The sequence below is a fragment of the Mesitornis unicolor genome, unplaced genomic scaffold, assembly GCF_000695765.1.
Source record: "Mesitornis unicolor isolate BGI_N332 unplaced genomic scaffold, ASM69576v1 scaffold8012, whole genome shotgun sequence".
Taxonomy (NCBI): domain Eukaryota; kingdom Metazoa; phylum Chordata; class Aves; order Mesitornithiformes; family Mesitornithidae; genus Mesitornis; species Mesitornis unicolor.
The window spans coordinates 27864-39072 of record NW_010171149.1 but is presented as its reverse complement, the minus strand read 5'-3'; the positions used below and the strand labels follow the sequence as shown (position 1 = coordinate 39072).

The following is an 11209-nucleotide window of genomic DNA, read 5'->3' as shown; positions in this document are numbered from 1 at the left end:
ATGTATATAGTAAACTTGGACTTTTTTTATATTGTAGCCAAATGTTATGAAAAAGAATTCATCGTAGATTTAGAAGAAGAATATAGTGGGCATATTGAGGAATAAAGTAGCTACGGGTTTTGGAGCAAAGGAAGTCCTGACCTCTGGTCCTGGCTTACAACTGATCTACTGTTTGGCTGTGAAAAATTCTCTCAAGCTCCAACTCCTTTTTACTCCAACTGTAAAACTTTAATATTTGACCAGTCTGTGGTGAATATGTTGATAAATTTTCAGTCTATGAAGTGCTGTAAAATTGCTGATTGAGGCATTTGATAATGAATTGCAGCTGTAGTCATCTTATTAAAAAGGCTAATGAAATAGTTTTGGTTTGGAAGGAAAGATTGGTCTGCTACCCAGCCTATTCCTTAAAATAACATTGTGGGAATATGCCATTGTCAAATCATTGATTATTGTAAAAAATTAACTATATTATATCGTTAAAGACTTACAAATTATTTTACCACCTCAGAAAAAGGTGTGGAACTCCTGGGCAGCTTTCCAGAAGCAATCTCATGTGTTTGAAACTGTCACAATCCACACTGACTCATGGTCTTCATTAACTGTCGCTGCTGTAGTTTAACTGTAGTTATACTGTTAGCCATAGACCTTTAAGACTGCCTATGTGTATTTTAAATAATGTATTTGTGAAATTGTGTTTAGCTGTATTCCTAGCCATCATGTTTACAGTTTGCAGCCTGGCTGTTCCCCAGAGCGTCAAACTTCCTCCCCGTCCCTCCTCCCCCTGTCGGATATGTGTGTGTTTGTGTTCCTTGAAAAGTGTCCAAGTGCAAACATTTTTTTTCCTTAAATTAAACTGATATTTGAGCTATCTGCAGGTGTATTTAGCTGGGAGTTGTACCTCAGCAGAAGGGATTATGGCTTATTTTTGCTTTGCTGATGGTATGTTCTAGAACAGATCCAAGATGAATATTGGTTGAAGCCTTAGCAGTAAAATACTTGACCTGTTTTAGATCACGTAGTTCTTTCTCTTTCAGTTACATTTATAGGAAGTTTTAATTTCACTCATTTGAAGTTATCTTCATTCAGCTATTAGATACCTGAAGGCACACTTAACCCAGTCAGCAGCTGAGCGAGGATTTAGTCCGGTCAGTACCTGTTTTGGCAACTGAACTTGCTCCTTTGCTCCACTGACACGGGCAGGTCCCTTCTGTGCACTGGGAATCCTCTGGTGGAAAGAACTGAGAGGGGTTGTGAGTCAGGGCCTTTGCAGAGGGGAAGTGCGTGGGCTGATCGCAGATGATTCACAACAGGGTCAGAATTATTTCAGATATCACGGCCCTTCGCTTATTTAAGGAAGCTGCATGGAAGGAGGTGCAGGAGGAAACAGAAACAGCAACGGTGGTATCCCCCCCAAATCTTGTTTGAAAACTGCACTGCTCTAGGGGGAGTGTATACTAATAGGATAAATACAATCCCCTAAACATTTTCAAGTTGGGAATGTTTTGTCGGGCAGTAATTCCGCAACAATATGTACTCAGAAGCCTTTAAAACTGCCTAAACTAGATCTTCGTATGGACAAGCACCCAGTGGGATGCTGTCTTAGTCTAGAATAAACTAAGACTGTTTCTGGTTTGGAAAGAATATGCTTTCCAGGGATGATGACGAGTGCCTTTGCCTAAGCAGTAAAAAAATGGTATCAGAAGATTAATACTGGACTAGAATATAACGTAAAAAGAGAAACTGTAATCCAGCATTTCAGAAAGTGTACAGTAGCCTCCTCACTTCTAAAAGGAAATATTAGCCTGGTTAGAAGCTGGGATGATTCAGTATAGCTAACATAATCTTGTTTTCTGTCGTGCAGCATATGAAACTTTTGTCTAGAGTTGCAATTGGTGCTTTTCAGTGAAATAAGCACATTAATTCCAATGCATGGCAAGGTTCATTTTTAGTTAGAAAATCTCTCTTTTTGCAATTCACTGTAATGGATTTCTAGGACAACTCATGTGACGCTTTGAACAGACTGATGAAAGCAGTGCTCTTCAGCAGTGTTATGTAGTACTGTGTGCTAAACATGTAACGTGAATCACTTCTTGCAGGTGTGTATAGATATCAGACCAATGTATAGATTTGCAACAGCAATTCTGTTTTTATTTAGCAGTGAACAGATTTAGTTTTAGAAGGAATTCAGTTCTGGTGCATTTAATGACTATTACTGCAATTTCTGATTTCTAAGTAATTCACCTACTTGTATAAAAAGTTGTTGTTTTCTGAATACCTTCTGCCTTTTGGAGTGAAGTTTTAGGATTTGCTTTTTTAAGTCAACATATTTTACATTTGGTAGTTAAAACAGGCCTGTTCTATGTTTTGTCCCTCTGGATAAGAAATTACTTTCTTGGAAGGTCAGCACCGTCAAGTGTAAACACTGTAAAACCTCCAACCTTGTTAGGTTTGTTTGACTTTTCCTACCCCCACTCCTCAGGCATGTGCTCTCTGCCTTCAACTCTTAAGTTTATCTCAAGATGAACTTGGCATGACAGTTACTTCACACCCACTGCCAGGTTAAAAATAAATCTTAATATGATTACAGTGACAAATGCATTGTACTACTTCACTATCAAGTGAAGACTTGATCATTAAAAAAGAAAAACAGCTCTGGAGTTTAGCTCTTTTGTTGTTTAGCAGGCTGGTTTGCATCATCTGAAAGCTTCACGTTATCTTTCTTTCCTGTGTTTCCTCTCTGCGGGGCTTCCTCCGTTTACTCAGATGTGGAGGGGGACAGAGGGAGTGATGAAACAAAGTTTTGGTTGGCTCTTTAAGTGATAGAATCTTTCATGGTGTGATCCAAAGCCTGATGAAGCTGATGGACTTTGGATCAAGCTAGTTGAAAAACCAAATCTGTATTTGGAAAACATCCTGCAGACTCTTTGAATGCTATATCTAGAAGTTAAATAAATGCTCTTAACTACAAATTACATTCCAGTCTTATCTGCTGGTGCTTAAACCTGGCTCCCTGCTCTCCTTTGTTGTTTGGTCAGGGAAAAGCCTGGGTTGTTGATTACACTACAGACAAAACTGCTTTTCTTTTCATCGTGCAAGCAGCCTTATAACACTCAGACAAAATTCTTGTTTCATCCCATGGCTGAATACATACAGTATATTGTGTGTGCATGGGGTTTGGGGGGAAGAGAGGGAGGGGAAGAATATTATCATAATATGATGGTGCATTTTGCATGAAGCTCTCCAGAATGCCTCATTTGAGCTTTTGCCATTGTAATTTCATGTATCATTTCAGTGTTAAGCAATGCCCTAGGGTCAGGAAAACCCATAAGATGCAGCTGGTAGTTAACCTATGTGTCACTAGTCTGCACAGTGGATGTAAAACAGAACATTTCCATATGAATAACGCCATCTGTTTTTTAACTCCCTTGCATTTAGTTCTCAGCCTTCCGCCATCACAGCCATCGCCCTGTATCTTCTTTCAGTTTCTTGTCATAACTCTGCTCAGTCACAGCCTTTGTGACCCAAAGGGTCACAAAGCAAGAAAGTGTGTCTGGAGCTCACGCTGCCCAGAGCTGATGTCATGAGCGGAGAGGGCAGGGGAAGGTTGAGTTTGAGAGACCCTAAATAGTGCCAGATGCTGGACTGCTGTAAGACCTGTAGCAGCAGACCTGCTTAAATTTTTTTTAAATTTTTTTCCTTCAACCTGAGGACCCTACAGATTTTCAAACACAGGTGTGGACCCCATGCACATTTAAAATATAACTCGTTGTTGTACTGCAGGAACGTTGTTGGCCACCTTTTTCAGGATACCTATAGCTTGTGCATGTGTTACCAGGTTTCAGCAGACCTGAAACAAACTCAAAAAAAGCTATTACAGATTGTCTTTTTTTCACTGTTGCCCAAATTCAAGTGAGACATGATAATACAGCACACCACCTCATTTGTATTTTCTTTTTTGTCAGTTTAGACAGTGTTATTTTTCAAGTGAAATGCTACATTGCTAACCTGTTTTGAAAATTGTGTGTGTGTGATCAGGGAAATTACCTCATGCAATGGATACTAAGTTTCAATATGAATACAGTAATGGCCATACTGACCTGTGTGGGGCCAAGACTTTAATTCTAAGTAGTTTCATGAGGAGCAATAAGTCTCAGCACTGTCCTGTGAAGGGCTGGTTATAACATAAAAATGCTCTAAGAGCCAAGTGTAAGCAGGGTTCTCCTCCTCCTCATAAATGTTTTGAAGGTACCAATGTTTGTTTTGATCATTGTTAACATTTGAAATCTCATGTTTCCCTTATCTTGTTACAATATCTTTTTGTTAGATGCTAATTTTCCTGCATATAGAAGTGCTTCTACTTACAGTATTTTTTGTGATCCTACAGTTTTGTCCAAGAGGCACATCTTCCTAAAGGGCATTTGTAGATGACTTATGAAAACTAGCATGATTTAAACATAAGATACGATGATTGTATTAGCTGATAGAACATTTTTGCTTTTTGACCCAAATATTAGCAAGAAGATACTCAAGGCTGCCAACACCCTTGCAGATACAAGCTTTTTTCCACCCTTACTTTCCTCATATGTAGTACCACCACGTTTCTTAAGGGCATGTTATAAAAATAATGAACAACAACTATATTATGCATACAGGAGCAAGAAAGTAAAGCTCCAGTGTCAAACCAGAGGGATTAAGGCATTCCCAGGGGAGTAAGTTGAAGCCGCAGAGAAACAAAACCCAGATGGTACCTGCCTTGCCTTTGGTAATAGGGAGCAGTGCCTGGAAGGCCTGTAGAGGGAATGCAGTTGGCTGTGGTGGTGCTTTGAAGATTGCTCGCTCATGGGAAGGGGGGGTTGTGTCCTCTTTGTACTTTGCAGGATTTCCGGGACGCGGTGGCGCATGCCTCGAGGCAGCTTGGAAAGCCAGTGATTGAGGACAGAATCCTGAATCAGATCCTGTACTACCTACCTCAGCTGTACGAGCTCAATCGGGACCTCCTGAGGGAGCTGGAGGAGCGATTATCTCACTGGTGACTATTAATAAAGGGATACCACTCTTTGATGTTGAAATGTATCTGTGGGGCTTACCTGACTGTGTGACCACAGTTCGACTCTTGTGTTTCACAAGACATTCTGCCTTAAATGACAGAATTGACTTTGAAGGAACAGGAGATAATTTTCCATTTAGATGTTATTTTTGGAGTTCTGTGCATACAGAAAGGTCCAGAAGGCATGTCAATATGTGTTTTTAGCAATCACACTTTTTATTTAAAACTTCATTCCTAATTGAAAGTTCTGATCCCTGCATGGACATAAGTGGACTGATTTCATTAGAGGGGAAGGAAGTTGTCCTGAAGACCAGTTTGTATTTTAAAGGTAGTTAAGATCTACTAACCAGACACAGTGCTGATTGACAGCCGCGGTCCCATTGAAGTCCATTCTCAGTTACACTGGTGGGTGGATCTAAATCAGCTCTACAAAGCGTACTGACAGAGGCACTGAAATGGGTAAAGACTGTAATCCTGTGCTTCCTATTCAGGGATGGAGACTACATCTGGAAGTGTGAAGAGGGATCTCCTAGAAAGTCCAGCTTGTGTTAAGGTGTTCAAATGGTTTAAGACCACTTCAAGCATTTTATCCAGTGGTTGCAATCTAATACGACTGTGTTGAGGTGTGCCTGGTAAGATTTTTCAGAGTAGCTCCTGAGGTAGATGCCTATCTGCTGGACTTCAATCTTTTTGTTCAGAACATAACATGGCACATCTTACTGCGAAAAAGATCGATGTTTTGCTGTAGGGTTAAGATGTATACACTTTTGAGGTCTTTCTAATTGCTCTATTCTTGTTTCTAGGCTTGAACATCAAAGAATTGCTGACATATTTGTAAAAAAGGGTCCCTACTTAAAGATGTATTCAACTTACATCAAAGAATTTGATAAAAATGTTGCACTGTTAGATGAACAGTGTAAGAAGAATGCAGGTTTTGCTTCTGTGGTCAAGGACTTTGAGGTACTATGGTCTCTTGTAAAATACATCCTATTTTGTGGCTTTTCAGCAGCTGTGATCTATAAGGCTCTAGAGACTCCTCAAATTCATTTTTTTTTTCCCCTGCAAAGTCTTGGATTGAGACTTAGTAGAGTGGAAGTGGGAAGAAATAAATTCAGATTTTGGCTGCCACTGAGAGAGATGATAAAGGGCTCTGATTTTCAGAAAATTCAGCACTTGCTGTAAATTATATCAAAGACTCATTAACAGAACCACTAGCTGCTTTTTTTTAGTTTCATCTCCTGATTGTACTATGCACTGATTAGCTGTCCTATTTTAACCAGACTGATTACCACATCACAGGGCAGTAGCTTACTCACGGAAATGGTGTTTCATTTCACTTGGAAACATTAAAAAGTGAATTTTCTGATCTGCATATTTCTAGAAGTTTCAAACCCAGTGCATGCAGCAATCAGATGAAAGCTGATTCATTTCCCTAAGACCGTTGCCAGATTTTTACGTAATTCCCTTAAAACAAATCAGAGACAAGGTGCAAGATCCCTAAGCACATGATCCGCACAAACTGTGAATTTACCTTCTATTACATGGGTTTCCCCTTGGGTAATCCCTGCTCTGTTTGCTTCCGAGTGGTTCAAAAGGCTGCTTACAGTGGGCAAAGAGCTTGAGGTAGAGTCAGCAGACAGAAAGAGGCTGAGAGGCCTTTTTAACACCTCAGATGCACGTTATTTTGAATGCAGACTCAAGCTAATTAATGTTTTTGAAGCCTGGATCTTTCAATTCTGCATTTCCTTTAGAGGTGTGGACTAATTAAAACTTCTGCAGTGAGCACTGCTGTCTTCTCTGCCTTTCTGCTCGATCGACATTGACAGCGATGACAAAGGAGCATGCCGCCCTTGCCACTGGTGTCTCCTTTATTTCTGAGAAGCTTTGCTCTCATCCTCATAAGCAAAAGCACCTGCTTTGAATCCACAGAGAGTACGAGTGCTTATAGATGTCTTTTAAATGATGATTAATTTTGCATGCAGTCTTCCATATGGGGAAATGCTTGCTTTGGGTGCAGTGCAACACTTCCTTAGTCTCACCTTTTTAAGATAAAGCTTTATCCGATGTAAATGTTGTTGTTTGTAGGTATGTTTTCTATTGCTTGAACCCTTGGCTACCACAGAATTGTTACTTATTTTGGGTGTTTCTTTCAGATGAGCCCCCGCTGTGCAAGTTTGGCCCTCAAGCACTATCTGCTCAAGCCAGTTCAGAGGATTCCCCAGTACAGGCTCCTGCTGACAGGTACAGTCAAGCTCTTTCACAGACTTTCAGAGTCTTCACACATCCCACAAAACTCCTTTTCAGGTGGTTGTATCAATCTGTGAAGCCTGTTTATCTGACTTTAGATATGTTAAGCTTTTTAAAAAACATGGCATGTGTTTAGAGGCCTTCTTTGTTAATATTGATTGCAATAAGATACATGAGTGAGGTGCTAACATTCACAATGCTGTGGTGTGTTCTCTGATAGTAAATTCAGCAGTACTTGGAAAACATGAAACCTGTGGTGGCTTTTGCTTGTTTCTGTGGTAATAGAAGCCTGTAATTTCCTTAGAGGGTTGGAATGGTCCTGTGTTGTTTTGGTTTTTGTTTTCTTGTTTTTCAGTTTGTTTGGGTTTTTCTGTTTTGTTTTGCTTCCAAAGGAAAAAGGTAGTATGGAAAATTGGAGCTAGGAGAAGGAAGTGAAAGATAGATGTCTGTGCAACTGTGAACTTCCCCAAGTAGTTTCTCTGTTTCTCCCCTACACAGGTGTTTTGTCTGTAAAATTCATTCTCTTTTAAAGGCAAAACAGGTGTTTTTAGTGCTTAAGACTTGTTACAGGGCCATTGTAGGCTGAAGAGCTGGCTTGGGACTAGGAAATCTGGGCTCTGCGCCCTGCTCTGGCACTGTCATGTTGGGGTGACCTTGAGCACGTCATCCCTATGTGCAGTGCTTGCTTTTCTCTAAAAGGAGAGCAATGATAGGGACCTTCTTAGTGAAGTATTTTGAGATGTGTTTGTTGTAAGAGGAGGATGGCTCCTGTAAGGATTTGGAAATACTTAAGGCATTGTTTTTGAAAGCTGTTGCTTCTTGATGAGCAAGTTAAAAATAGCCTCTGTTTATGTAGTAACTGCAAAATAAAACGCTGTGACCTTTTTTTTTTTCTGGCTCTGTAGCAGCTTGTTGGCATTTCCCCAGCAAGTGCTTAGACTAGTGATGCTGTGGGAGATACAGACTTAAGTGTTATACAGCAGTTACCAAGTTATTAACATTGACTGTTTTCATTTTAATCATCTAATTAAAGTCACAGGTGTTGAAAAAAAGGGTGAAAACCCCTTATTAAATGGACTACTTTGTAGGGGAAAATCTTAGTGACTCTTAAATGATAAAATCAAACCATAAAACAGCATTTGAGGAGTTGCTTAATTTTAAAAGGATACTGACTTGAAGCATGCTATAGTCTTGCTATACACTCCAAAATCAGTGAAGCTTTGGGTAAGTTCAAAGGTTTTAAATAAAAAGTTTGAATAGAGGGTCAGGATGGATGCCTTTGTCAATATTCATAGCAAAGCGAGAGATGTCAGGGATGAATGGCACTGAAACACAAGTCAGATGTTGAAGGGGAGTTCCTCGTGACCATTAACTGTCATTGTGGCTGGGACAGGCTGTTTCAGACCTGAAAAACCTCATTCTGTGGTGGTGGGGGTTGCTGTGGTTGTCTTCAGTCTGCAGACCTCACTGTGGCTGCCCAGCTTTAAATACACCTGCAAATGCAAATGCTATTGACAGGAACGGGATTGCGATGCTGGCTGCCGATTTAGAAAAGCAATCTTTTCTTGTTCTCTGAGAGCGGTAAAAGAGGTCAGACTAAGAATTTAATTATGCTGGGGCTGGGTGGTGTTATTTTGGATGTTTCACTCTCAATCTGTTCAATTTATCATGCATCTCCGTCTTCCTTGAGATTCTCACTCTTCCATCTCTCTGTGGATGACCCGTCCGCTCTGTCACCTTCCAGCAGCTCCCTGTAATATTGAGCAATCTCTATCTAAACTTGTGCGGCAAAACAATTGGAGGACGTGTGAAATACTTGGATCTCTTGTTGCAGTGGGTGAGATGCAGCGATGCAGCAGCTGCCCCAGCCGAAGACAGGGGGGAACTGTGGGCGAGAGAGGAGGGGGCAGTGGGTAAGAGCAGGGGAGCGAAAATAATCCAGGAAATGAAGCTGCTAGGCCTGAGTCAGCAGGGATTTCTTCCTATTTAGATGTTCTGTGTCAGTGGGACAGCTTTGTACTGGTAACCTGCTGCTACATGGTCACAACACAAGATTGTTGCTGTGCTTTGAAGTGGAGTTACTTTTGTGCTCACAAAAGCAGGAGCAGGTGGGCTCATAAATCAGCCAAGGAAAGGTGCAGCTCAGCTGTGTTTCTGATTAATTATACGGCTTCTCCAGTCCAGCAAGTGAACTTCCACTTGTCCACATACTGGCTCCAAGCTCTTTACAGCAAATACTAGGTGGGTTTTGGAGGAGGTTAATTAGAGGCCTCTGATTTCTAATAGAAATGAGGAAGAGGTGATTCTTTCCTCTCAAAAAACTCTGATTTGAGTAGATGACTTGAGACTGTACAATGTGAGCGGGCTCTTCGCTGTACAGGATAAGCCTCTCCTCTTTTTCTCAACAGAAGGTTTGCAGAGAGAGAGTCTTTTATTATCCTTAACTGGAGTATGGTGAGAGGAGGCTGAGGGGGAGAAAAATAAGCCTTTGAGTATGCTGCTCCTGTTGCAGGTCAGAAATAGAGTTGTCAGACGTGAGGCAAATTACGTGTTGGGGAATGATTGCTTTGAGTTTAACTTAATTAAAGTAGACAACCTGAGATAAAAAAGCAGTTAATGAAGCAGAAGAGAATTTTTAGCAGGAGAAGAAGTGATAGTCGCTGCCTTCCTGCAAGAAGGAAGAAAGATTTGCTGGCTGCCGTCAGGTAGAAGCAGGGCAGAAGGAAATTTTGTTCCTCACGGAAACAGTATTTGTGTGCTTTTGTGTGATTTTCGTTGTGTTTTGGGGTATGCAGGAGAGTCATGGATTTTAATTTCTAAGTCTGCCTTTCTGAAGGTATGCTTACAGTCTTCCTAGTCTAAACAACTAAAGCACATTTCAGAGGGGAAAGTTTTTTTGGCAGACAGTAGATACCATTCCACCTTAATATTTGACTTCTGTATTTATTTTACCTGGGAATATTTTTGCTAAATTTTTACTGTAACACTATTCATGTCTCTGAAATCTGCTTGTCTGTATAGTTTAAGCCAATACCTCCAGAAAGTTGTTTCAAGCACAGATTTTCCAGTGTGTATTCACAGAAGAGACTAAAAATATCTGTTCTGATGCCTCTCTGAAGTTGAGCTTTAGCTATGAACTGAGGTCCACTTACCATATGTACATAGAGAGTATTAAGATGAAAATTACCTATTTATCACTTTCAGGATTTTACAGTTGCAAGTTTTATTGGCTGCTTCAGTCTTGTAATGCAAAAGCTGCCTTCCTTTTTAAAAACGTAATTTTAAATGAATGCGATTACATTAAAATCTGTAATTTGCCCTCTTCTATTCACTGATGACGTGATATAAAATGCTAGAATACAGCCATCCAAAAAATGTTTTTGAGTGATGTGAGGTGTTGTTTTGGGGAACACGTCATAAAGCATGAATATGCCAAGAAGGAGTTAGTTGCCATGTTGGGTCTCTGGTTTTAAGTTTCCAGTGCGTTTACTTTGGATATTAAATTGGATGTCTCTGTGTGCTAGGGACAATTTCTCAGAGTGCCAGCAGAGCATTTGCAGATGAGTAGATGATACCCGCCTCACCTCTTGTTCCCAGCCCATAGAGGTGAGTGTGTGGTTGGCAGCTTTAAGCAGCTCGTATTTCTGTATAAGCTGTAAGGACTCATCCTTTATACTAGGAGCTTCCCACTGAAGTTCTTTGTGCTGGTCCTGATGATGAACATCAAGTTGTACAGCTTTAACTTGTCTGCTGTATGATGGAGTCCCAAGAGTGCCTGGCCAGTATGACACAGTTCTGACTTCAGAGAGCCCCCATCCAAGGGCAGGGCAGAAGAGGGCAGCTGGTGTCCTATGTGTGACACAGGTTCCTTAGGTTAAACCAAGTTAAAAACAATGTGAACTCTTCTCAGTTCCT

General features: G+C 40.6%; 1 protein-coding gene across 1 annotated transcript in view; it reads left to right on the top strand.

The window, feature by feature from the left end:
* Window positions 1–4877: 4877 nt before the first annotated feature.
* LOC104537137 (FYVE, RhoGEF and PH domain-containing protein 6-like) overlaps window positions 4878–11209 on the top strand; it is a gene marked incomplete at its 5' end in the record, with an annotated part of 28579 nt that continues 22247 nt past the window's right edge. The window contains 3 exons of the mRNA XM_010179932.1: window positions 4878–5029; window positions 5851–6007; window positions 7201–7288. Of these exons, the coding sequence (XP_010178234.1) occupies window positions 4878–5029; window positions 5851–6007; window positions 7201–7288 (397 nt within the window). The remainder of the gene's footprint in view (window positions 5030–5850; window positions 6008–7200; window positions 7289–11209) is intronic.